The following is a 24,274-nucleotide window of genomic DNA, read 5'->3' as shown; positions in this document are numbered from 1 at the left end:
TTGTGATCTTATTTCCACACAGCCCTCTCGTCTAATTGCCGGTGCGCTCGATTTGGCTGATCTGACCTGGCCATTGAGAGGACAGTGCACTTTAGGACTAATAAATGGGTCATGCGGTGTGCCGGGAGAGCTAAATCGGCGAGAAGCTACAGGTAGATCGTACTTTTTCGACTGACGTCACTCCCAGGGATGGGCTTGTCACGTGGTTAAAGTCTGTGCTATCTTGTGGAAAACAACCTCTGAGCTTTAAGGGAAAAAACTGGGAGAAAAACTACTGGAGCAAACAAGCTAATTTAGCAGGGGCAAAGGTAAGCCCAAACTATTTCAACAAAGCACTCTAATAATCACAATTTTTGTAAATGACCACGTAGACTGAAGTCTATAGCTTTACCATAACATATTCAGAAGCTACTTTTCACTCCAGTGTTGCCGGAGAAGGGAGCCAAGTTTCTAATTCGTCGCAACGACTGCAATTCGAATAGCTTATTTCCGATAGCCTTACCAAATGTACATTCCACTATTACGTCCAAGTAGGTTATGAACTTGTCTTTATTATTAAATGCGACAAACTAAATCCAACATTCACAGACAGTGAAAAGGTAGGCTGAACTGCCATTACAGCGAACGTGCCCTTTGAAACAACCGAGTCAGGGGTGCTGGATACAATATAACGTCACTGTATTAAGTTATATTTTGTTTCAAGTCAAGTGATAGTGTAATAAGCAATAATATAAAGATTCGTATGGTAGGCCTAATTATTCCTGTCTTTCAATGGTTGTTTTACTTCACCTGTGAAATACCCTTATGTTTTTGTTAATAGTATTATAGATAATTTGAATGGTTTGCTTTCACAAATTGCATGGCAATTCAAAATGCATTTTGAACAATTAAAATGCCTTGTTTCATTTGTTTTATCAGTAGGCTATAATGATATAGTGCTTTCGCCCTGGGCAACTCTTTTCTTTTACCACCTACAGTGGGGCAAAAAAAGTATTTAGTCAGCCACCAATTGTGCAAGTTCTCCCACTTAAAAAGATGAGCGGCCTGTCATTTTCATCATAGGTACACTTCAACTATGACAGACAAAATGAGGAAAAAAAATCCAGAAAATCACATTGTAGGATTTTTAATTAATTAATTTGCAAATTATGGTGGAAAATAAGTATTTGGTCACCTACAAACAAGCAAGATTTCTGGCTCTCACAGACCTGTAACTTCTTCTTTAAGAGGCTCCTCTGTCCTCCACTCGTTACCTGTATTAATGGCACCTGTTTGAATTTGTTATCAGTATAAAAGACACCTGTCCACAACCTCAAACAGTCACGCTCCAAACTCCACTATGGCCAAGACCAAAGAGCTGTCAAAGGACACCAGAAACAAAATTGTAGACCTGCACCAGGCTGGGAAGACTGAATCTGCAATAGGTAAGCAGCTTGGTTTGAAGAAATCAACTATGGGAGCAATTATTAGAAAATGGAAGACATACAAGACCACTGATAATCTCCCTCGATCTGGGGCTCCACGCAAGATCTCACCCTGTGGGGTCAAAATGATCACAAGAACGGTGAGCAAAAATCCCAGAACCACACGGGGGGACCTAGTGAATGACCTGCAGAGAGCTGGGACCAAAGTAACAAAGCCTACCATCAGTAACACACTACGCCGCCAGGGACTCAAATCCTGCAGTGCCAGACGTGTCCCCCTGCTTAAGCCAGTACATGTCCAGGCCCGTCTGAAGTTTGCTAGAGAGCATTTGGATGATCCAGAAGAAGATTGGGAGAATGTCATATGGTCAGATGAAACCAAAATATAACTTTTTGGTAAACTCAACTCGTCGTGTTTGGAGGACAAAGAATGCTGAGTTGCATCCAAAGAACACCATACTATATTGTGAAGCATGGGGGTGGGAACATCATGCTCTGTGGCTGTTTTTCTGCAAAGAGACCAGGACGACTGATCCGTGTAAAGGAAAGAATGAATGGGGCCATGTATCGTGAGATTTTGAGTGAAAATTTCCTTCCATCAGCAAGGGCATTGAAGATGAAACAACATGGCTGGGTCTTTCAGCATGACAATGATCCAACCACCCGGGCAACAAAGGAGTGGCTTCGTAAGAAGCATTTCAAGGTCCTGGAGTGGCCTAGCCAAATCTTTGGAAGGAGTTGAAAGTCTGTGTTGCCCTGCAACAGCCCCAAAACATCACTGCTCTAGAGGATATTGCATGGAGGAGTGGGCCAAAATACCAGCAACAGTGTGTGAAAACCTTGTGAAGACTTACAGAAAACATTTGACCTCTGTCATTGCCAACAAAGGGTATATAACAAAGTATTGAGAAACTTTTGTTATTGACCAAATACTTATTTTCCACCATAATTTGCTAAATAATTAAATCCTACAATGTGATTTTCTGGATTTTTTTTCTTTCTATTTTTGTCTGTCGTAGTTGAAGTGTACCTATGATGAAAATTACAGGCCTCATCTTTTTAAGTGGGAGAACTTGCACAATTGGTGGCTGACTAAATACTTTTTTGCCCCACTGTATATGATTTTGGAGACTTGCATTTTTAGTCAATTACATTGTAGAATGTGTATCCATTTAATGTGTGTATAAACCCAAATACTCATCTTTGTGTCTACAGGTGATTCCTGGATGTATGTATGATCTGTATGTCCAGACAAGGTTTGCACTCTGACCTGCAAGCCAATGTAAGTCGTGCTGAGTGACTGCGTGTGAAAGAGGTATTCCAACACAGTATGTTCATTTATCATAATCTAATAACATAATTTATCCTCTCCAATTGAATATGGCATGCTGGCTGATGATCATCAATAATATATTTTTGTGTCACTCCTGCTAGTAATTAAAGCAACACACTGCTGACTATCCAACCCTTACAAAAAAATATTGTGGTTTTGAAACTGCAGTAAAAGTGCAGTAACTGTAGTCGACTGTGATATTTTGGACACAGTATTTGCAGCAGTTGTACTGCACTCTAACTTAAATTGAATGTTATTTGTCACATGTGTCAAATACAACGGGTGTAGACCTTACCGTGAAATGCTTATTACAAGCCCTTAACCAATAATGCAGTTCAAGAAATGGAGTTAAGAAAATATTTACTAAATAATGTAAAGTAAAAAATATAAAATCAAAAAGTAACAGAATAAAATGACATAACAATAACGAGGCTATATACAGGGTGTACCGGTACCGAGTCAATGTGCAGGGGTACAGGTTAGTTTAGGTAATTTGTAAAGGGACTATGCATAGATAATAAACAGTGAGTAGCAGAAGTGTATAAAAAACTGCAATTATACTGCACTCTTGACTGCAATCTTTTTTTGTAAGGGAAAAACTCTAGTACTCAATAGTCCAATGTAGGCTTGCCTATTTGCCCACTTCCTTATTTAGTTGTGGCACAAAAATGTGTTCCTGACTCAACTTGCACTCATTCATTGGTACTTTTAGGGTGTTTTCACATATTGTCGTATTTAAAATAACTGATCGCAGTCCTCTTTAAAGTGCTAAATAACTCAGTTCACTTCAACTATTTTGTCCTCTTTGCATTGGCATTGCTATGTTTAGAAAGGAACCAAGATATTTCTCCAACATGCACTCTGGATTTTTTACAAAGAGCAGGACAAGCCATCTTTTTGGGGGGGGAACCTGAACATCATCATATTCTCTCTCTTGTGGCACCTATGTGAGGGTTTAGGACAGGGGAAAAGGTGTTGCAGTAGTCTAGTGTGTAGTGCGGGAATAATGACACACGAACCTGGGGAGTGTTGTGTTCACATTGTCTTAAAAATGGGAACCGGACTGCGGAATTCAAGCGACCCGGACTACGGAATTCATTCGAACCGAACTCAGATCATCTCTTGATGGTCGCAGTTCGGTTTGCTTCAGGTGATCTTTTGAGGGGTCTGAGTTTCTTTGGCGTGTTCACACTGCTTAAAAAATTAAGCAAACCGTAAAAAAAAAAAGGCTGTAAGGGACCAAGTGTGAAAACACCCTGAGTGCAGCTACTCCAGTTCTCTACCATTCTTGATGACCTATGGTTTAGGGTTAATCTTCTATGGTGCTTGGGTCAGCATATAGTTTTGGGCTGGTAGCTATGGTTTGGTATACCATTAAATTGTGCATGTTTGGTTGAAGTTATCAGTGGTGTGCCTGTTTTTTAAGTTTGCGATCTGGGATTTCTGATTGTTTTGACACATTTCCTGCTTCTGCTTTCCTAATTTATTGTGCTCTTGTAATCTCTTCTTACTGTACTTATTTCATCATCATGCCATTCATCCTAAAATATTTTTAATACTTTTGTGAAATGTAAAAAGTTTCGATATTTAGCTGTTTTGAAAAGGGCACTATAACTTTTGTGTGCGTGTACTCGTGTGCGGGTATGTGTGTGTGCAGGGCTCATCTCTTTCCCCATGACCTCTGGAGGAGGTCCCTGCGGCCGCACTGAGCGTGTCCGTCATGAACCCCATTACGACCAGGTCCCGCCAGGCTCCCTACGCCGAAACGACGCCTTTGACCTTCAACCCCTGAGGTACCAGCGGAGCACCGAACTAGCCCTGAGCTCTGATCCCCTTCCGCCCCCTCCCCTGCCCGACCAGCCCCCTGTGGGGCCCGAGTATGACCCCAGCGTCAGTGAGGACAACCCAGACCCTGACCCAGATCCACACCTCGAACTAGACCCTGCCCTCGACATCAAACCGGTCCACCGTTTCATCCCTGACTCGTGGAAGAGCTTCTTCCGAGGGACCAGTCTCCGCAGCAGCAAGCCCTGCCCCATGCCTGCCTCCTCCTCCTCCTCCTCTAACAACAACAACAGCACCAGTGGCGGGGTGCGCTGCTCGCCCCCACACTCGCCCTCCCTGCCCAGATCCTACCGGGACCCTTATGGGGGGTCGGGGGGAAGCAGCTACAACTCCCGCAAGGAGCTCCTGGGAGTGGGTGACCACCAAGAGTCAATTTCGGGACGCACACTCCACACGGCGCTCACCTACAGCGAGCGGGTGGAAGAGTACCACGAGCGTTACGGCTACATGAAGTCCTGGGCGGGCCTGCTGAGGATTCTGGGATGCGTGGAGCTGCTGCTGGGTGCAGCAGTGTTCGCCTGCGTGTGTGCCTACGTGCACAAGGACAACGAGTGGTTCAACATGTTTGGCTACTCCTCGCCTGGAAGTGCATACGGAGGCTACGGAGGGGGGATGTACGGAGCGGGCACCGGAGGGTCCTACTACTCGGGTCCTCAGACTCCGTTTGTGTTAGTTGTGGCGGGGCTGGCCTGGATCGTGACTGTGATATTGTTGGTGATAGGGATGACTATGTACTACCGCACCATCCTACTGGATTCCTCCTGGTGGCCCCTGACAGAGTTTACTATAAACCTGGCCATGGCCGTGCTCTACATGGCTGCAGGTGGGTGGGAAGTGAACTACACACTTTAGAGAGAGAATGCAATGCTATGTCAATGTAAACTATGATGGTTACTATTATTTGTGGTTCTTCCAACTGCTTAGCTGGTTATAACATGATACTTGTAACACCAGTGTTGTGCTTGACTCCAGCATGGGCCATACATTTTATAATAATATACAGTAACTGTGTTGACTCGTTGGATAAAAGTATTTACTAAATGACCATACTACTATCATTATTAGCTGTAGTCTACGTCAGGGACACCACGCGGGGAGGTCTCTGCTCCCTTCCCATCTTCAACAATGGCATCAACGGGGCTTTTTGCCGCACCGAGGCCGGACAGACAGCCGCCATCATCTTTCTGTTCGTCACCATGCTGATCTACCTGATCGGGGCCATTGTGTGTCTGAAGTTGTGGCGGCACGAGCAGGCACGCATGTACCGGGAAAAGTATGGCCTGGAGGTGAGATTGTGGGTGTGTGCCAGAGGCACGAGGTTAAAAGTTAGGACTGAGAAGAAAGTTGCAGGTGTTATTTGCATTTATTGGTGTCTGAATCAGAAAATCAAACAGTTGATGCAAGCTTGGCAATGAAAATAAAGCTGTCTGAACCACTACACTTATGAGAAAGGGTGAGAGGGGTGTGAATGAGTGCTTGTGCGCGTTCACACTGAGTGATGGTCCATTGAGAGAGCATTGTTCATTAGTGGATGGGGGTTGCCACGGTAGCTTGCTATGTTCTATGTTAATTGCTAGGCGGCTCAGGTACCACTTGTTCTATCACTTTCATTCAGTTCTCATGTGAGGAAGAAAATCTGTTCTAGTTATGAAAACATTGGAGCAATAGTTTTGGTAACATTTTATTTGGATAGTCCATCTGTAGATGCTCTACAGACTCAGTTTGAATGTTACTATCTACTAACCTTAACCCTTATTCTAGAACTAACTTTAACCCTTATTCGAGGACTAACCTGAACCCTTATTTTAGAACTAACCGTAACCTTGCTTATACACAGATAATTTGACCATCTGTACAGCATCTACAGATAGACTTTCCAAATCAAGTGGGACCTTGTCTTTCTGTATGCTGTATACATTGAGTGTGCAAAATATTAAGAATGCCTGATCTTTCCACGACAAACTGACTAGGTGAATCCAGGTGAAAGCTATGATCCCTTATTGACGTGACTTGCTAAATCCACTTTAGTCAGTGTAGATGAAGGGCAGGAGACATGTTAAATAATGATTTATTTTTTTTAAGCTTTGAGACATGGATTGTGTATGTGTGTCATTCAGAGGGTGAATGGGCAAGACAAAATATTTAAGTGCCTTTGAACAGGGTATGGTAGTAGCTGCCAGGCGCACTGGTTGTATAAAGAACTGCAACGCTGCTGGATTTTTCACGCTCAACAGTTTCCCATGTACATCAAGAATAGTCCACCACCCAAAGGACATCCAGCCAAAGGACACAACTGTGGGAAGCATTGGAGTCAACCTGGCCCAGCATCTCTGTGGAACGCAAAAGGGGGGGTGCAACTCAATATTAGGAATGTGTTCATAATGACTTGTACACTCAGTGTATATGCAGTCTTATATTACATAAATATAAGCTATTTTTTTTGCAGAAGTGTCATTTTAGACTTCCACAACTTCTGTTTTGTTATTACGCAGATGCATACGACAGATTTCCCTGCGGCGCGGTCTTTGGTAAGCATCTACTGCTGAGCTGAATGCTTTCATTTCTGGCTTCATGCCAAAGAAATCTATGGTGTTGATCAGCTCCTTAGTGTTACACATACTCCAGTTACATCCATGGTCTATACTTCTATGGTTCTGTCTTTGTTCTTCTTTCTCCCAGATGCCGGTTCCAGAGCCAATTCAGGGTTCTACTGTGGTTCCCATCCAGGCTGCTGTACCCAAGGCAGGGCCACCGAAGGTTCTACAGGGAGCTATCCCTTCTGGTCACATCCCCAAACCAGTCATCATGCCTGACTATATAGCGTGAGTGGCACCTTCACACACAGGGCAGTGGGAGAGTAGTTGATACAGGGGTTTTATTGATAGAATTCAAGCACCATGTTCAAATCTGAATTGAGTTTATTGGAAAGCTTTCAGGGAATGCAGAGATTGCATTGGTGCATGGAATTATGCTCAGGATGTTAAATTATTAGGACAAATATCTGCCCTGTAATGTTAAGCGGGTGTCAAAAAAGGACAGTCAATCTAGCACAAAGGTAGAATGTGCAATGCTTACTGAGTCCTCTGGTGGGATTTTAAGTAGAATGTCATGAGGGCTGATTGTACTTCCCACTAAACAAAAACCATGAGCCATATGCAAATTCAAGCTCTGCCTAACCAGTCTAGACAGGAATTGTAATTTTATTTCTCTGGACATTTTGGGGGCAAATTCTAACTTCTTTAGAGGCAAATCCTAAGCGTTCAGGAGAAAAATAGCTTCTTTGCTGTTTTAATTCTACACATTTTCGCCACTCGTAGTGAGCACAATGTTGAATTTTCGGCCTTCCTGATGTAAATATCCTTTGTTTATTACTCCCATAACAATGACCCTATTTGTTCTTATCCCTCTTATAATCATTAAGCCTGTTTAAGTTTAACACTTTACATTGAGTTGCCCTAATGCCTTGCAACTATTTTAGTACTCAGAATGTAATTACCCAGTTCTGCAGGGTATGTACATATTAGGTTACATTGAATAGTAATAAGACAGGAAAATTGTGTTTTAATTAGTAAAGGGTGTAGTAACTGTGTATTTACATTGACAACAATAACTGTATACCTTAATAAATATACATTTTGTAAAGTAAATGCATTAATACCTTGCAGTAAAACATTTAATTCATGTAAAGTGTGACTGATCTCTGTTTCACTGTAGTAAGTAGGCTACCCTGTGTTCTTTCTAGACCTGTTGTTGGAAGTAAAGTTACACTCTCTGCCATGGAGGGCCCCCTTTGCTTTCTGCCTCTGGTGTTGTAATAATGAATCCTCTGTTCCTCCACTGCCCACTCCCCCCCCCCCCCCCTGCAGTAAGTACCCAACCATCCGTACGGTCGATGAGCGGGACCAGTACCGGGCTGTGTTCAATGACCAGTACTCTGAGTACAAGGAGCTCCACGCCGACGTGCAGGCCACCACCAGGAAGTTTGACGAGCTGGACGCCATGATGTGTGCCCTACCCCAGCACCCCAACAGTCAGATGGTGATTGGCCATGTCCTGCTGTTACGCAACCACACATTCACTTCCTGTTTATTATTTTTGTTCTATTCTTGTTGATCGCATCTATTTGGTCTAAGAGTCTTCCTCTCTCTTTGTCTGCTGTAATTAACACTGATATTAAAAGAACTGGATAGGTAACAGGAAATAGCATTATAAACGTCAGCCATATGGCTTTCACCTAGCATGTTTTCAGATCAGTGCCGATGGAGACAATGAGAGGAAGCCATATTGAGAATATCAACACTAAATAGTTGTTCGTTCTGCTCTGATTGTGGTGCTCTGCCTCACCCCCCCCCCATCCTCCGTCCTCAGACTTCCTTGAATCCTCCCCCTCTATTTCCTCTCCCCTGTACTCCTCCTCCACCCTCCACTTCCTCTCAAAGCCATCAAACTGTACTTTCGATTCCTGAAGTTTCCTGATTTTTGAACAGATTACAATCTTTCATTATCTTTTTTTCACCAGGAGTATGACCGCGTAAACAAAATCCTTCAGGAGTATCAGAGGAAGAAAAATGTGAGTTTGTCCCCTGCCTTTCTCTCAATCATTCAGCTGCCCATATTGTAACAGTTGCCAACTCCAATTGGCCCTATATTCAGATTAAAAGACCTAGCCTATCCTTGTAAATGAAGCACCATTAGCAGACAGGGTGTAGTAAGTCACCTGTGTGCCAGTAGTTGTTAATCTATACTGCCACTGTGGGAAAGATGAATCGAGCATGAGTGGGCAGAGAGGAAGTGTGTGTGTGTGTTCTTCTATCCTTGTAGGTCCTTAAAATCACCAAGTTCCCACAAGTAAAACAAGGACAATTCTCCTTTGTGGGGACATTGGTTATTTTAAATTCAGGGTTTCGGGTTACAATTAGGGTTAGGTTTGGTTTAGGGTTAGGGAAAATCTTTTGACATTTTTTAAGGAAATGTATTTTAGGTCCCTCGAGGATAGAAGAACATAACGTGTGTGCTTCTGTTCCGGCATGAGGAAGTATTGAATTTCCTTGCAAACCTTCTCACATGAATGGGCTCATTGTGTTTTCTGGAAACCTAGAGGTAGAGGAAGCGGCTTCACTTCCTATTCAGCACAGTGCTGATGGTCTCTATCCTTCTTTATTTAAACGGAGTGGGGTCAGGGAAAACACAAGCTGAACTTCTTCTCCCTGGCACACTCTACTAACTCACAATGCTGTTTAATATCCCAATTATCCATGCTAAGCTTCTTCTCCCTGGCACACTCTACTAACTCACAATGCTGTTTAATATCCCAATTATCCATGCTAAGCTTCTTCTCCCTGGCACACTCTACTAACTCACAATGCTGTTTAATATCCCAATTATCCATGCTAAGCTTCTTCTCCCTGGCACACTCTACTAACTCACAATGCTGTTTAATATCCCAATTATCCATGCTAAGCTTCTTCTCCCTGGCACACTCTACTAACTCACAATGCTGTTTAATATCCCAATTATCCATGCTAAGCTTCTTCTCCCTGGCACACTCTACTAACTCACAATGCTGTTTAATATCCCAATTATCCATGCTAAGCTTCTTCTCCCTGGCACACTCTACTAACTCACAATGCTGTTTAATATCCCAATTATCCACACTTGAGTTCTACATGTGGCATGTTATTGGCCTTACATTGTCTTTTTGACATTTGACACAGAGCTAATTCATATGCATTATGCTTAGCCCATAAGACGTTTCGCCATGCAATGATGCATATGCCAGTAACTCTTTAAACTGGATTTCGATTTGCCAGAGCATTGCAGGATAACTGATAGGTTTGGTTAGTTTGAAAATTCAAGAAATCTGAAACTTCTCTTCTCTCTCGCTGTTAGGATCCTACGTTCCAGGAGAAGAGGGAGCGCTGTGAATACCTGAAGAACAAACTGGCCCACATCAAACAGAAGATCCACGAGTACGACAAGGTCATGGAGTGGAACGATGGCTACGGCTAAACAGCATGGTCTATCTGTCTGGGGAGACCACTGGGAACCAGTAGGAGACCAGTTAAAACTAGTAGGGACCAGTTTAAAATAAAGGAAAACATATGGGGACCAGTGCAAACAGATGGGAGCCATTTTTAGTTTAAATTTGATTAGGAATGAAACCGGTTCAGGCTGGTTGGAACGGTGGTTTAAAATGGTTTTCCTTTCAGAGACTGCACTTCTTTTTGAACCCCAAAATAAACTGGACTGTGTGTGACTGTGTGTGTGTGTGTGTGTGTGTGACTGTGTGTGTGTGCGCATGATCGGGAATTGACCAAAGGGGCATCTGGAGCAATGCTTTACTTTTTTTACTGAAAATGACCTTGATATGCAAACAGACCAGTATGGTACTGTAACTGGACATACCACTGTATCTAAGGCCTTCTAATCCATTTCACCATACTCGCGCAACAACAGCTGCTCAAAGGTTTCACAAAGGGAGAACAGGATTAGGCTACAATCCTTCAAATGGATCATGGAAATTGTTGCATGCGTTTACATTTTACATGCTTTTATAAATCACTTTTTTTCTACTCCCTCCATTCCTTGACTCCTAGCTCACTGACTCATTGGAACACTAGAATGATGACGATTGTCATGTTGCAATCCATTTTTTGTTTTTATTCAATCACTGTGCAAACTTTACAACCACTGTTCAACCACTGTCCAAAGTTAACTTATGAGGTAACCGTGATACTATGGCTCGCTTTGGGTATGGTTTACTACCTGAACTCTTCAACTGCTGTATCTCAAGACTGTCTGTGTTATACACTGACCATCTGGAGGATTTGTGAATTTCCAAATCATATTGTGAGAATCAGGTAACATATAGGTGTCCCTCCTGAGTGATGATTATGCTTTTTGGAAAGATCACACACAATTTCTGATATATTTAATGACCACACTAATTTCTGTGTAGTTTTAGCACCATGTTCTACCATTTCATTAAACAACACTACTTATTTCCTCCACTTGTGTTAGGCTAGCAGTTTGTAGTAGTGAATAACCTTTGCATGTGCCTTGGTGTGTTAATGTAAATAAATGACTGTTATATTTATGTCTTGTCTTCTATCATTTTGTGACTACATTTAAATGTTGTCTTCCTGTATTAGACCAAATGTGATATTTAGGTTTTGGGGGGGTTCTTTCGAAAGTCATCCATGATGAATTGGTGCTTGCTGTCTTCGAGACTACACCTCTGCTATTGCATGTCTGTTTTTGTATTATTTAGTAGTAGGCCCTACAAGCAGGGCTGTCCGTTTGCCACTCTCCTTAACACAGTAAAATGTCTGAAATTGAAAAACAAGCAATTGTTGATAGCTCACAGGATCTGCAAATTACAGGGTCTGCATACACTTGGCATTGGCAGTTTACTTTTGTCATTGATGTTACAGTAAAGTATTTTTGCTGATGGAAAATCCATCGATTTACAGTCTGCTTTATGCAAACTTGTGTGAAATAGACCTACTGCATTTGCAGCTATTCAATGACACTTGTAACAAACTAGATGTTTTCCATTATGTATACCGCAGGGATGTATATAAATATGTTTGTAGTTTCTGGCTTCTGACACTTGCTTACCACCGAACTGAATGGAAGACTAGGCTAGCCTAGGCTACTCCCAAAGGAAGCCTCTTGTAGGCCTATCAAGCAACCAAAATAAAACATTAGTGCACGTGCATTTAACTTGGATTATTTTCGTTTTGTTTCACTTCTGTTGACTTAGTTTCGCTTCAATACATTTTTCGTTGTAACAACTCTTCATTGTGGTACAAGCCTGCCTGATGCAGATGAGAGGAGGAAACCAGACACCCTTCACATTCGGGGGCGGGGAAATGTGTATGTGTGGGGGTGTGTGGGGGTGTGTGGGGGTGGGGGTGAAGGGGCGGGTCATATTTTGACGATGCAACACCTGAACAAGGTGTGGCCTGTTATTGAGAATCGGACGGAATTTCACCAGAAAGCACTGGTGTCAGACGCGCTGTCTATTTTCCAACAGGTGAGTGGTTCGGCTTTAAGTTGTGGAACATTTGTTTCATTGTGAAATCGTGTTTGTGGTAAGATCACATGATCTTTTTTGCAATGTTATCTTAATTAAAATGTCGTGTTGTTGGAAACGAAACAAGTTTTTTTTGTATAAACATTTGTTCAGCCTAGTTCAAACGCTTTACTGATGATTTTATTGGAGATGAGTAGCCTGTGATTTAACAACGGGATCAACAACTAGATTAATTCAAGGGCCGATTTCCCCCCGAAGCGGATGGTCGGGGAGGAACTGAAAATAATTACAAATAGTTTGTCGATTGCAAATTGGCTTCAAGAATCTATAACATGTTTGCCTAAAACATAATCATTTCAAACCTTGCTTATATTTGTTTTTACAGTCTTATGTCCAACAATAAAACTTGGGGGGGGCAAATTAATCCACCCGCAGGGCAAATTCGTCATGTGGCAGCCAGTTGGGGAACCCTCATTTAAGAAATCAGTAATGCATGTCAGTTTCTGTGTCATTATTCAGGTTCAAAATGTTGCAGATATAAATCTAACCTGGTTGACAAGCCATGTGGATTAGAGAATACCGCAGATAATTGTCCTCATTATTTAAAGCTGAATACCCCACTGAAAACACCTCTTTGTTGACTTTTTTTTGTCACACCTGTTTTCACTGTTTCCCTTGGGGATGAAGCCTTGTCATTATTCACTGTGTTTTGAAACTCTCCCGTAGACACTGAGGCAATGAGCTGTATGTTTCTTTGCTTATTCTAATGTTTTTTTCTCCAACAGAGCTCAAACAGTTTTAAAGAGTGAGACCCTTCGGGCCCCTGTGGATTCAGGAATGTCTTCCAAGCCCAACGGGAGTCCGCCTCCCTATGAGTCAGATGGATAGTGAGTCGTAACTTTTACTTTACCCCTACTATATCCTTGTCAAAAGGTTTATGACCTTCCTGACCTATACATATTTCATATACTTGTTGGGTGGAAAAGGCATGAACTTTTACCTAAAGGTTTGATCTTGTATTATGTTTATCGAAAACTCATACTATACGAGGTGTTTGCTCAATAGAGATTGTAGCTTGTGTTGTTGGCCCAAGGCAGTTTATATCTCTCCTCTATATGTGTCTCACACACAATTGTCTTTGCTAACTCGCTCATCCTACAATTTATGTTCCTACACTTGACACCCCCACTCTGTTAGAATCCACGTTTAATCGGCTGTCTGTCTCCCTCTGCAGTCATGAGCCACCCCAGCCGGCGTACTCCTACTACCCCGACGACGAGTTCCAGCACTTCTACAAATGGACGTCTCCTCCGGGCATCATCAAGCTGATGGCCATCATCGTCATTGTCCTCTGTGTGGCCATATTTGCCTGTGTGGCCTCTACGCTGGCCTGGGACAGCCAGGGGGCCATGTCTGGCTTCGGTGGTTACGGGGGCAGCTCGTATGGGGGCAGCTCGTACGGAGGCGGTGGTTACTCCGGTAGCTTTGGTGGTGGTGCCTATGGTGCCGGTAACAACTATGGCTACGGTGGACTCGGAGGGAACTACAATGACCCTCGCACTGGCAAAGGATTCATCATTGCCATGGCAGCATTCAGCTTCATCACGGCCCTTGTCATTTTCATCATTGTGGTGTCGAGGCATGGCCTGTCGGAGTCTAGAAGGTTCTACCTAGCTGTGGTGATCATCTGTGCTATCCTGGCCCTGCTGATGCTCATAGCGACTATAGTGTACCTGGTGGCGGTGAACCCCATGGCTCAATCTACAGGGTCGATCTATGGGAACCAGCTGGCAGGCCTGTGTGCCCAGTACCAGGGCCCCCAGGTTTCAGGAATGTTGGTCAACCAGTATCTCTACCATTACTGTGTGGTGGAGCCTCAGGAGGTGAGTGTACTGTGTTTGTGAGAGAGCGGATGTATGTATGCCTCCTTTTGCCGCATCCTTCCTCTCATCTCTGTGGTGGTGTCTGGGTCTGTATGTCTCACCCAACTTCCCCATCCTGATCCAGGCCATAGCGATAGTGTTTGGCTTCCTGGTGATGGCGGCTCTGATCATCATGATGGTGTTTGCCTTAAAGACGCGCCAGAAAATCAGGAATTATGGCAAGTCCAACGTCCTGTGGAGGAAGGTGAAGGTCATCAACGAGGAGGCCCCGCCCCAGGACGTGGAGGCATGGGTGAGTTAGGGAGTGGATGGGTACACATGGGGGATGAATGTCGAATATATTTTTTAAATTCCTTGTATCCTCTCCTGTCTTTCACTTGCATTCCACACAAAACCCCAGAGGGAAGCAAGGAGAGGAAATGTGGAAACAATGATCAAAGGAAACACACTTGTAATAAATGAGACAATACGGTTTCATATTGATATCACCTGTTAGGCGCTAACAGATCAGTGATCATGAAGTATAGGACAGAAATTATTGAAGACATTTTACACTATTGAAATGCTCTCAGAATCTATTCAAATGTAATACTTCCTCTAAACATGTACAGTTAGAGTTAGGAAATCATATCTGCAGAGTTTGTCTGACCCTATAGTTAATTTCACTTCCTGAAGACTGTATGAAAGAAGGAAGAAAGGAGGGGACATTTTGTTTAGACTGTTCCAGTTGTTAAGAATGACAGCCTACACAGAATTGTTGCACTTCGTTCACCTTAACTCTTCAGGGTTTTCCGTCTCTGAACAAACTGCTGCGGTCAGAGTTGTTGTTGACCTCTGGTGGTTTCAGTGAAACCAGGTACTGTGTTCTCATGCATGGAGAAGGATTAGTCAGGCCAATATGTCTGCCTGTTGACTGTTTTGCTCTACAGCAGTAGTCTGATAGGTAAAGTAGTAAGACCTGTTCTCCCAGAGTCAGCAGCATTGGAGGTTTGAGGAGAGCGCTCTCTCACACTCGGTTTCTGGGTGTGGTTTGTGTATGGTGGTTTCACTCCCAGTCAGTAAAATGGTGTGTGGAATAAGACCTTCAAAACTGGCAGTTGGGAGGTATATTATTTCAAGAGGTTCTCTGTTGAATGAGGACAGTAAGCAGTTAAAGAAAAAACATGGTCAGTGCTCAAAAGTAAAAAGAGGAGTCAACGATGAATCATGGTTTCTGAAACTGTTCTTAGAACACCCGCTTTCGACATACCTAAATCATGATAATGAAGTGGGAGTTCAGTCAAGTAAGTGGCTCATAGTCAAGGTAAGTTTCAGTATGGTCCAACAAAATTATTTAACATTTACACACTGCAGCTTTTTTCACCAAACTCACAACTGGTATTTGAGTTGCACTAGAGGAAAATGTGAAAGAGGAAGAGCTGGTCTAACTAGTATTTAAACCCATGCTGACCAATACAAGCAAAGTAGACACATGCACAACATTACAGAACAGCAACATGACCCTGAGAAACTGAAGAGGTGGAGAAGTGCTGTGTTGCTCGTGAATGCCTCAGCAATTTCAGAAAGGTTGTGTTATTGCATGGATGAGTGTGTCTTCCCTGGTCTACTGATTACTCTGATGGGAAAATTCTGTCTGTCTACAAATGACACCTACTTAGTACCTACCCCTTATGCACTTGTGGAGGTCTGAGAGGAGTGGATAGGTGTCAACCATACTGTGAACATTCCACTTAGCCTGTCAGAGGTACTAACAAATTGCTAGCCTTATGCAATTAGCAATTTCAGATCTGAACAAAGTCCCAACACCGACGCTCCAAGCATTGCTATAGTGGCTGGCTTTGCTCTGGGAAGTATTTCTGAATATGTTTTTCAGTGTAAATGTGTCTTACTATCAAGTTGGTACAACGTCATCAAATGCAGTATGTCATTGTTCTGATGAGGATTCACTCTAAGCATGATGTGGCATTTCACTCCCTAGAAAAAGTATACTTCTATTACTGTACATCTGCATTTCAATTTCCCCTCCACACATATAGGCCTACCTGTTCAGATGACACTTTTTCAATTTGTATCTCAAGGCGGTTCCGTTGCCACAGTACAAATAGTATGATTATCTTGTCTGCTGCGGCTCTCTCAGCTGCTGCGGCTCTCTCAGCTGCTGCGGCTCTCTCAGCTGCTGCGGCTCTCTCAGCTGCTGCGGCTCTCTCAGCTGCTGCGGCTCTCTCAGCTGCTGCGGCTCTCTCAGCTGCTGCGGCTCTCTCAGCTGCTGCGGCTCTCTCGCCTGTTGTGAGTTAGGTCACTGAAGTATATGTTGTATCCCCTCTGCAGGTGAACAATGTGTCAGGTTTTCCTGATGAAGGTGTGGTGCTGACCGACTACCCAGAGAAGTTTGGAGGATCCAGGAGTCACCTGGACGACACCAGCACCAACTACGACAAACCTCCCTACAATGACAGCCCAGCGTGAGTACAGACAATACAGTACAGTTACAAACAGGCTTACACTACAGCCACTATTAGTACAGACAAGATTAGATCTGTGGAATTGATCAAAGAACAATTACCTTATATTGTCTTATCTCATAATGTTATACTGGGAATTAAACAAAGATTTTAACTACCAAAGGGAAGGAAAGCTATCTACTGTTTTATTTCTTTACTTACCTATTGTTCACCTAATACCTTTTTTGCACTATTGGTTAAAGCCTGTACGTAAGAATTTCACTATAAGGTTGTATTCGGTGCACTTGACAAACTTTGATTTGAGAAGATTGTTCTGTTTTCTACATATGTCAGTCAGACCAGTGTAGTACTTCTACAGTAATGGCAGGTTTGAGGTTGATCCGAATCTTATGGCGTTATTCTACACTGCTGGGAGGGGACGATAACATGTTAGGGCTTGCTGCAGTACTGAGATGACTGGGCGGGGTTGTGTGGGCATATGTGACTTTCTGTGCAGGAGATGGAGAATGTTGAAATGGGCGACATCTTCCATCATTTAAGTCCATTTACTGTAAGACACTGCTATGAAAGGACAGTGAGAATGGTAGGTGAGGGCTATAGTGAAGGAAGTGTGACATTCATTCTTTCCCCTCCATCTGACAATGACATCATCACATTGAACAAGTCTGTATTTCCATTGTTGGAGAGGAGCAACTGTTGTCTTGTGCATCATATTGAAAGTCGGACATAAGCTTGCTTGACATTTCACCAAGATTGGAATTGTTTTTGAATAAAATTCTTCAAAAAAGGATGTCACCAGACCCCTTGCAAAAATGGGCTATCATCCCATGATCAGTTATGTACATTAGCTAGTCCCAAATAAAAGTCCAGAGTGGTTGTACTATATTTGTAAAAAAGTGTTTATCGCACAACCTCGATGTCAAACAGTTGTTTTTAAGGAACAATAGTGACCGTGTGTCTGTCTCTGGGATGATTATCTTAGATGTAGGAACTTAGAAAGAAATACCACCCCTGGTCTCTGGAATGCAAGACATGTGGTGTGTGTGTGATCTCACAAATAGCTGGAGAGAATGGTCTCATGTCAGAATCAACCTTTTTATTATCATTATTTGGCATGAGGAAATCTTTCTGGCAGAACCAAATGTTCATGTTTCCTGTAGTGCAATCATCAGTCATGGATGGTACTGTAGGTCAACTCACAGCTTATCTCACCCCAGAAAGTCCAGCAAAACGACACCTTAAGTTTGTAACCTTTACACAACTCAACCACCAGTATGACTGGTGACTGAAATACACTAATGCACCATGTCATGCTTTTTTGAAGCAGAAATGTTTTGCTTTTATTTTTATTTCACCATTACACAACATTAGTGTCAATTTTTCCCACCCGGTCAGCAAAGTAAAAATGGGCGGCCCAAGTTCTGCACTTTTTATTTATTTACATTTTTTAAACTTTTGCTTGTGGCAGTAGCTGTAATGGCCTACAACAGTAATCCAACACTAACTTTTAAGTATTAGCAGGTAGACCGCAGCATTGATCACTGCTTAGGGGAGGTGAAGCTCCCGCATTAACTGATCCGGGTCATTTTGGTTCGTCAATGGTTAATAATACTAAATTGAGTAATTTGATCAGTTTGTATTGGGGCAACTCCATTTCGTAAAGTACTAAATCAAGATTCCCATCTTTCCTTGTCTGTCTCCAGTCCTCCAGTAGTTTGTGACTTCCCTGTGCACAGTAGCGCCCCCTACAGCAGTGGCTCAGAGATGGCCAGCTCAGCAGCAGGGAAGCCCAAGAAGAGACGGGCCGGTCGTCCTCGCCGTACTGATGGACAGGATACAGACTACGCTTCCTCTGGGGACGAGCTGGACGACGACAACGACTTCGACAGGTACAGAGAGAGACAGAATTACAGTTGTAGTGATAATGGTTGTATGTATTTTAGTTGACAGCTACTATTAATACTACAAGATTGAAGTTGCTGTTCTGTGCCACAAAGTCTGAAAACATATTGCCGTCTAGGTTTCCACAATAAAATTTAAGTGTATTCTGACACACCCTCTCTCCCCCTTTCTCTCTCTCCTCAGTGAGTTCCCCACCATTGCCAATGAGCAGGAACGTGTGTACTACAAGCGTGAGTTTGACCGGGATCACCAGGAGTACAAGGACCTGCAGGGTGAGCTGGACATCATCAACAAAAGCCTGTCAGAGGTGGACAGAGAGCTGGATGAGCTGCAGGAGGGAAGCCCCCAGTTCCTGGTGAGTTTGATGGAATCATTTTGGTGAGGAATGGGCTAATCTTGATCACATGATGACTAGTTATTTGGGAAGCAAGGTGATTTGTTGATCAGTGATTCTGTGCAGTCTGAATGTAGTCTATCTCAAACGTGCACTTTAGAGGACTAGCTAGCTAGTTAAAGGTTTTCCTGGTCAGGTCATGTGGCCAGTAAAAATTCTGGTCCCAATTTATAACATTGAGAAAATGTCCATGATATGTTGCATTGTTTCCCAATCACATGCTAACGTTAGGGTGTGGAAGAAAGGGGTCATGAGAGGGATAGTTGTTTGAGAAGTATATTTGTTTGCATTTTCAATAATCTTTCTTTCCCCTACAGGATGCTATGGAAAAGTACAACAGGCTAAAGGACATAAAGAAGGTAGGTATCCACAACATTTAAGCAACGCCTCTTTGTTTGATCTACTTCCTTATGTACTCCCTCTTGTGTCTCTTCTGAATACTACACCCCAGTCCCACATTGTCATGAAGTTTGAGAAAGTACGTGGCTATCATGTCCCTTGTGAACTGATTTAGAACCAGATTTCTATACACTTGTACTTACCACACTTATTATAGTCATAAAACAAAACTGACCAGCTACAGAAGACAATGTACCTTCATTGGCCCATTCTTCCTGGTCTACAGTCAGCAGATTACCAGTTGAAGAAGCGCAGGTGTAAATACCTGAAGGCCAAACTGTCCCACATCAAGAGGATGGTCGCTGACTACGATCGCAGGGCCTGAACTTCCTGTCACCTGACGTCAGCCAGGATACTTCTTCCGGTTCAGAGTTGATGCCAGATGTAACACTGGTGGTTTGAGTCAGATTCTACTTATTTCTTTGGCTCTGCTCTAGTAACACTAGCATATCACTTAGAATTAAGCAATGTATTGAGCATTTATTCTAAGTGGTATGCTTGTGTAGATTATAAGAACATAACCTTAGTAATTAGGTTTGTGGTTGCCGTATACTGAGCATCTTCACTGAGAAGTGTCTTCCCAAGGATCTCCACTGTGATTGGATGGACGTGCTAGGGATCAGCCAATCCACAGTATACTACAAAGCTGTTAAAAATGAAGTTCTCGCACATACTTCCCGAGACAATGGCTGTAGAAATATGTGTGGGTTTTGTGACTTAAAAAAAAAAAGGGTAATTTGAATGTGCAGAAATAATATATTTATATGACTGCATTAAGTTATTAGTGTTCAAAGGCTTGTGTTAATTCTTGTTTCGTATAATGAATGGTACTTAGTGCAGTTTATCCTCTGTCTGTTGCTAATGTTGGGATGGGACAAAATGACAACCTCAAACTGTGATGTTGTGAGACTGATTTCACTCTGATACATTAGACGTTTTTTACAGCTTCCTCTTTTAGATAAGATGTTCACTTTTTATTCTTTCACTTTCTATTTTCTCAACCTCATTGTCAGGTTTTGATACTTGGACTTAAGAAAGGTTTGCCATTTGTAAATATGTGAATATACTTGTGGTCTCTTTATGTACTAATGCATTGTACCCTCTCCTGTAATTTTTTTGTCAGTTACTAAAGACTTCGAAACTGTTATACTTTGTAAATCATTATGCATTTGATTCATGTTCTGTTTACTTTTTTGACCTAAATGGAATATATTCAAGGTCACCTTTTTAAAACTGATAATTCAATTAAGATTTGCGTAACAGTTGAAATCAACATGATCAATTTTGTTCTATGTGGTCTCTTAAAGCCATTCTCAGGTTTTTCAATGTGTGAATATACTGTTATATACTTAGTTATATTATATTGATGTAATATGGTCTGCTGTCTTTTGTCAGTTGCTAAAGACTTTGAAACTTTTTTTTTTATCAAGATGCCTTAAGGTCTTTTTAAATAAAATGATTAAACCGCACTTTTTTTGCAATAACTTATTTTTTATACCAGTACTTTTCGTTGTCAGTCTACTGCGAACACTACTAATCATAGCTAAACAGCAATTAACACTTATAACAGGGTCAAATTATTACTTCAGGTCGGAAGGTCAGTGCTCTAGAAAGATGCCAGAGTTTCCAACTTGGAGATTTTGAAGTGTCTGTCTTATATCTAGGAGGAACTGCATAAGAATGCTCAGAAAATATATTTTTGTTTTTTTGGACACATTTAACCACTTATTTTTGTTGGCACATAGACTCAAGGTATCTTTTTCCCACCTAACTATTAATGTAATTCCAATGACAGACTTTTTTTGGGGTTGATTTCATGTTGAATTCACGTTAGTTGACGACAATCAAATTGAGCCTAAATCAAAACTAGATGTTGAACTGAAAGCTGTGCCCAGTTGGAAAATATAGATTGCACTTCTAAAATCATATTTCACACCATAGCCTGCTGAATTTGTAAAATAACTTTTTTTTCATTTTTATTTCTGCACAAATTCAAATGTGGCACTGACTCGCTCATAGACTGTTTCAGCATTGTCTCATTGAAAAGTTTGGCATTCGACTAGTGCTAGCCATGTGGGACATTATGCACGTGCAGATGGAAGCCTGCTGAGTTGGCAGCAGGCAGACGAGCAATATCCACCTTCGTAGTATGGATGAAGCCTAAACTGCAATGTGAAACTGAAGCTGGTTATCTTTAGAAAACCCTGAGTAGATCGAGTTTGCAAACACCAATCCGGTGTGTCTTTTGCATTAACATTTGTGTAATTGTCCTGAAAAAAAGAACTATCCCAGGGTTGGGGTTTCAGAAGACTGAGGTGGGTTTCCCTCTAACTTTTTACCTGGACTTTGCTCCTTTCATATTTTTGTGATCCTGACATACAGTGCGTTCAGAAAGTATTCATAACCTTGACTTATTCCACTTTTGTTGTTACAGCCTGAACTCAAAATTGAGTCAATTTTTTTCCATCCAGCTACACACTACCCCAATACCCAATAATGACTAAGTGAAAACATGTTTTCAGAACATTTTGAAAATTTCAAATTTACGTAAGTATTCACACCCCTTAGTCAATATTTTGTGGAAGCACCTTTGGCAGCTTCCTTTTTCAAGGTCTGTTAAGTTAGATGAGGATCTGCGGTGAACAGCAATCCTCAAGTCTTTCTACAGATTTTCAATAGGATTAAAGTCTGGGCCACTCAAGGACTTTCATATTATTGTTCTGAAGCCATTACAGCATTGCTTTTGCTGTAAGTTTGGGGTCATTGTCCTGTTGGAACGGAAATCTTCGCCCCAGTCTGGAATCTACAATCTGAAGATTGTTTTCATCAACGATTTGCCTGTATTTAGCTCCATTCATTGTTCCCTATCCTCACCCGATTTCCAGTCCCTGCTGCTGAAAAGCATCCCCATAGCTTGATGCTGCCACCCCCATGCTTATCGTAGGGATGGTGCTAGACGGATGATGAGCTGTGCCTGGTTTTTTCCAGACATAACACTTTGCGTTCCTGCCAAAGAGCTATATTTTTGTCTAATCAGACCACAATCCTTTTCCTTATGCTCAGTCTTTCACATGCCTTTTTGCAAACTCCAGGCGTGTTGTCATGTGCCTTTTTGCAAACTCCAGGCGTGTTGTCATGTGCCTTTTTGCAAACTCCAGGCGTGTTGTCATGTGCCTTTTTGCAAACTCCAGGCGTGTTGTCATGTGCCTTTTTGCAAACTCCAGGCGTGTTGTCATGTGCCTTTTTGCAAACTCCAGGTGTGTTGTCATGTGCCTTTTTGCAAACTCCAGGTGTGTTGTCATGTGCCTTTTTGCAAACTCCAGGCGTGTTGTCATGTGCCTTTTTGCAAACTCCAGGCGTGTTGTCATGTGCCTTTTTGCAAACTCCAGGCGTGTTGTCATGTGCCTTTTTGCAAACTCCAGGCGTGTTGTCATGTGCCTTTTTGCAAACTCCAGGCGTGTTGTCATGTGCCTTTTTCCAAACTCCAGGCGTGTTGTCATGTGCCTTTTTGCAAACTCCAGGCGTGTTGTCATGTTCCTTTTTGCAAACTCCAGGCGTGTTGTCATGTGCCTTTTTCCAAACTCCAGGCGTGTTGTCATGTGCCTTTTTCCAAACTCCAGGCGTGATGTCATGTGCCTTTTTCCAAACTCCAGGCGTGTTGTCATGTGCCTTTTTCCAAACTCCAGGCGTGTTGTCATGTGCCTTTTTCCAAACTCCAGGCGTGTTGTCATGTGCCTTTTTCCAAACTCCAGGCGTGTTGTCATGTGCCTTTTTCCAAACTCCAGGCGTGTTGTCATGTGCCTTTTTCCAAACTCCAGGCGTGTTGTCATGTGCCTTTTTCCAAACTCCAGGCGTGTTGTCATGTGCCTTTTTCCAAACTCCAGGCGTGTTGTCATGTGCCTTTTTCCAAACTCCAGGCGTGTTGTCATGTGCCTTTTTCCAAACTCCAGGCGTGTTGTCATGTGCCTTTTTCCAAACTCCAGGCGTGTTGTCATGTGCCTTTTTCCAAACTCCAGGCGTGTTGTCATGTGCCTTTTTCCAAACTCCAGGCGTGTTGTCATGTGCCTTTTTCCAAACTCCAGGCGTGTTGTCATGTGCCTTTTTCCAAACTCCAGGCGTGTTGTCATGTGCCTTTTTCCAAACTCCAGGCGTGTTGTCATGTGCCTTTTTCCAAACTCCAGGCGTGTTGTCATGTGCCTTTTTCCAAACTCCAGGCGTGTTGTCATGTGCCTTTTTCCAAACTCCAGGCGTGTTGTCATGTGCCCTTTTCCAAACTCCAGGCGTGTTGTCATGTGCCTTTTTCCAAACTCCAGGCGTGTTGTCATGTGCCTTTTTCCAAACTCCAGGCGTGTTGTCATGTGCCTTTTTCCAAACTCCAGGCGTGTTGTCATGTGCCTTTTTCCAAACTCCAGGCGTGTTGTCATGTGCCTTTTCCAAACTCCAGGCGTGTTGTCATGTGCCTTTTTCCAAACTCCAGGCGTGTTGTCATGTGCCTTTTTCCAAACTCCAGGCGTGTTGTCATGTGCCTTTTTGCAAACTCCAGGCGTGTTGTCATGTGCCTTTTTCCAAACTCCAGACGTGTTGTCATGTGCCT

The 24,274-nt window shown here is 42.6% G+C and overlaps 1 protein-coding gene across 1 annotated transcript; it reads left to right on the top strand.

Annotated features, from left to right (window-relative positions):
- LOC135517037 (uncharacterized) lies at positions 1-21,149 on the top strand. Its single transcript, XM_064941067.1, has 17 exons — positions 1-308; positions 2,640-5,425; positions 5,668-5,888; positions 6,837-7,130; positions 7,282-7,424; positions 8,469-8,640; positions 9,122-9,172; positions 10,492-10,610; positions 12,418-12,480; positions 13,426-13,527; positions 13,875-14,523; positions 14,648-14,815; positions 16,852-16,985; positions 18,689-18,874; positions 19,071-19,242; positions 19,599-19,640; positions 19,907-21,149. Exons 2-17 carry the CDS (start codon positions 4,432-4,434, stop codon positions 20,003-20,005), a joined length of 3,609 nt encoding a protein of 1,202 aa, XP_064797139.1. The 5' UTR covers positions 1-308; positions 2,640-4,431; the 3' UTR covers positions 20,006-21,149.
- Positions 21,150-24,274: the final 3,125 nt, after the last annotated feature.

This window comes from Oncorhynchus masou, chromosome 28, assembly GCF_036934945.1.
Source record: "Oncorhynchus masou masou isolate Uvic2021 chromosome 28, UVic_Omas_1.1, whole genome shotgun sequence".
NCBI classification, from domain to species: domain Eukaryota; kingdom Metazoa; phylum Chordata; class Actinopteri; order Salmoniformes; family Salmonidae; genus Oncorhynchus; species Oncorhynchus masou.
Note: the sequence above shows the minus strand (reverse complement) of the source record. Positions and strands in the feature narration are given on the sequence as shown.

Coding starts and splice junctions, on each gene's coding strand:
- LOC135517037 (XM_064941067.1), top strand. CDS start 4,432: ATGACCTCTGGAGGAGGTCCCTGCGGCCGCACTGAGCGTGTCCGTCAT. Junction 9,173..10,491: donor AGTATCAGAGGAAGAAAAAT/GTGAGTTTGTCC, acceptor TCTCGCTGTTAG/GATCCTACGTTCCAGGAGAA. Junction 14,816..16,851: donor CCCAGGACGTGGAGGCATGG/GTGAGTTAGGGA, acceptor TCCCCTCTGCAG/GTGAACAATGTGTCAGGTTT.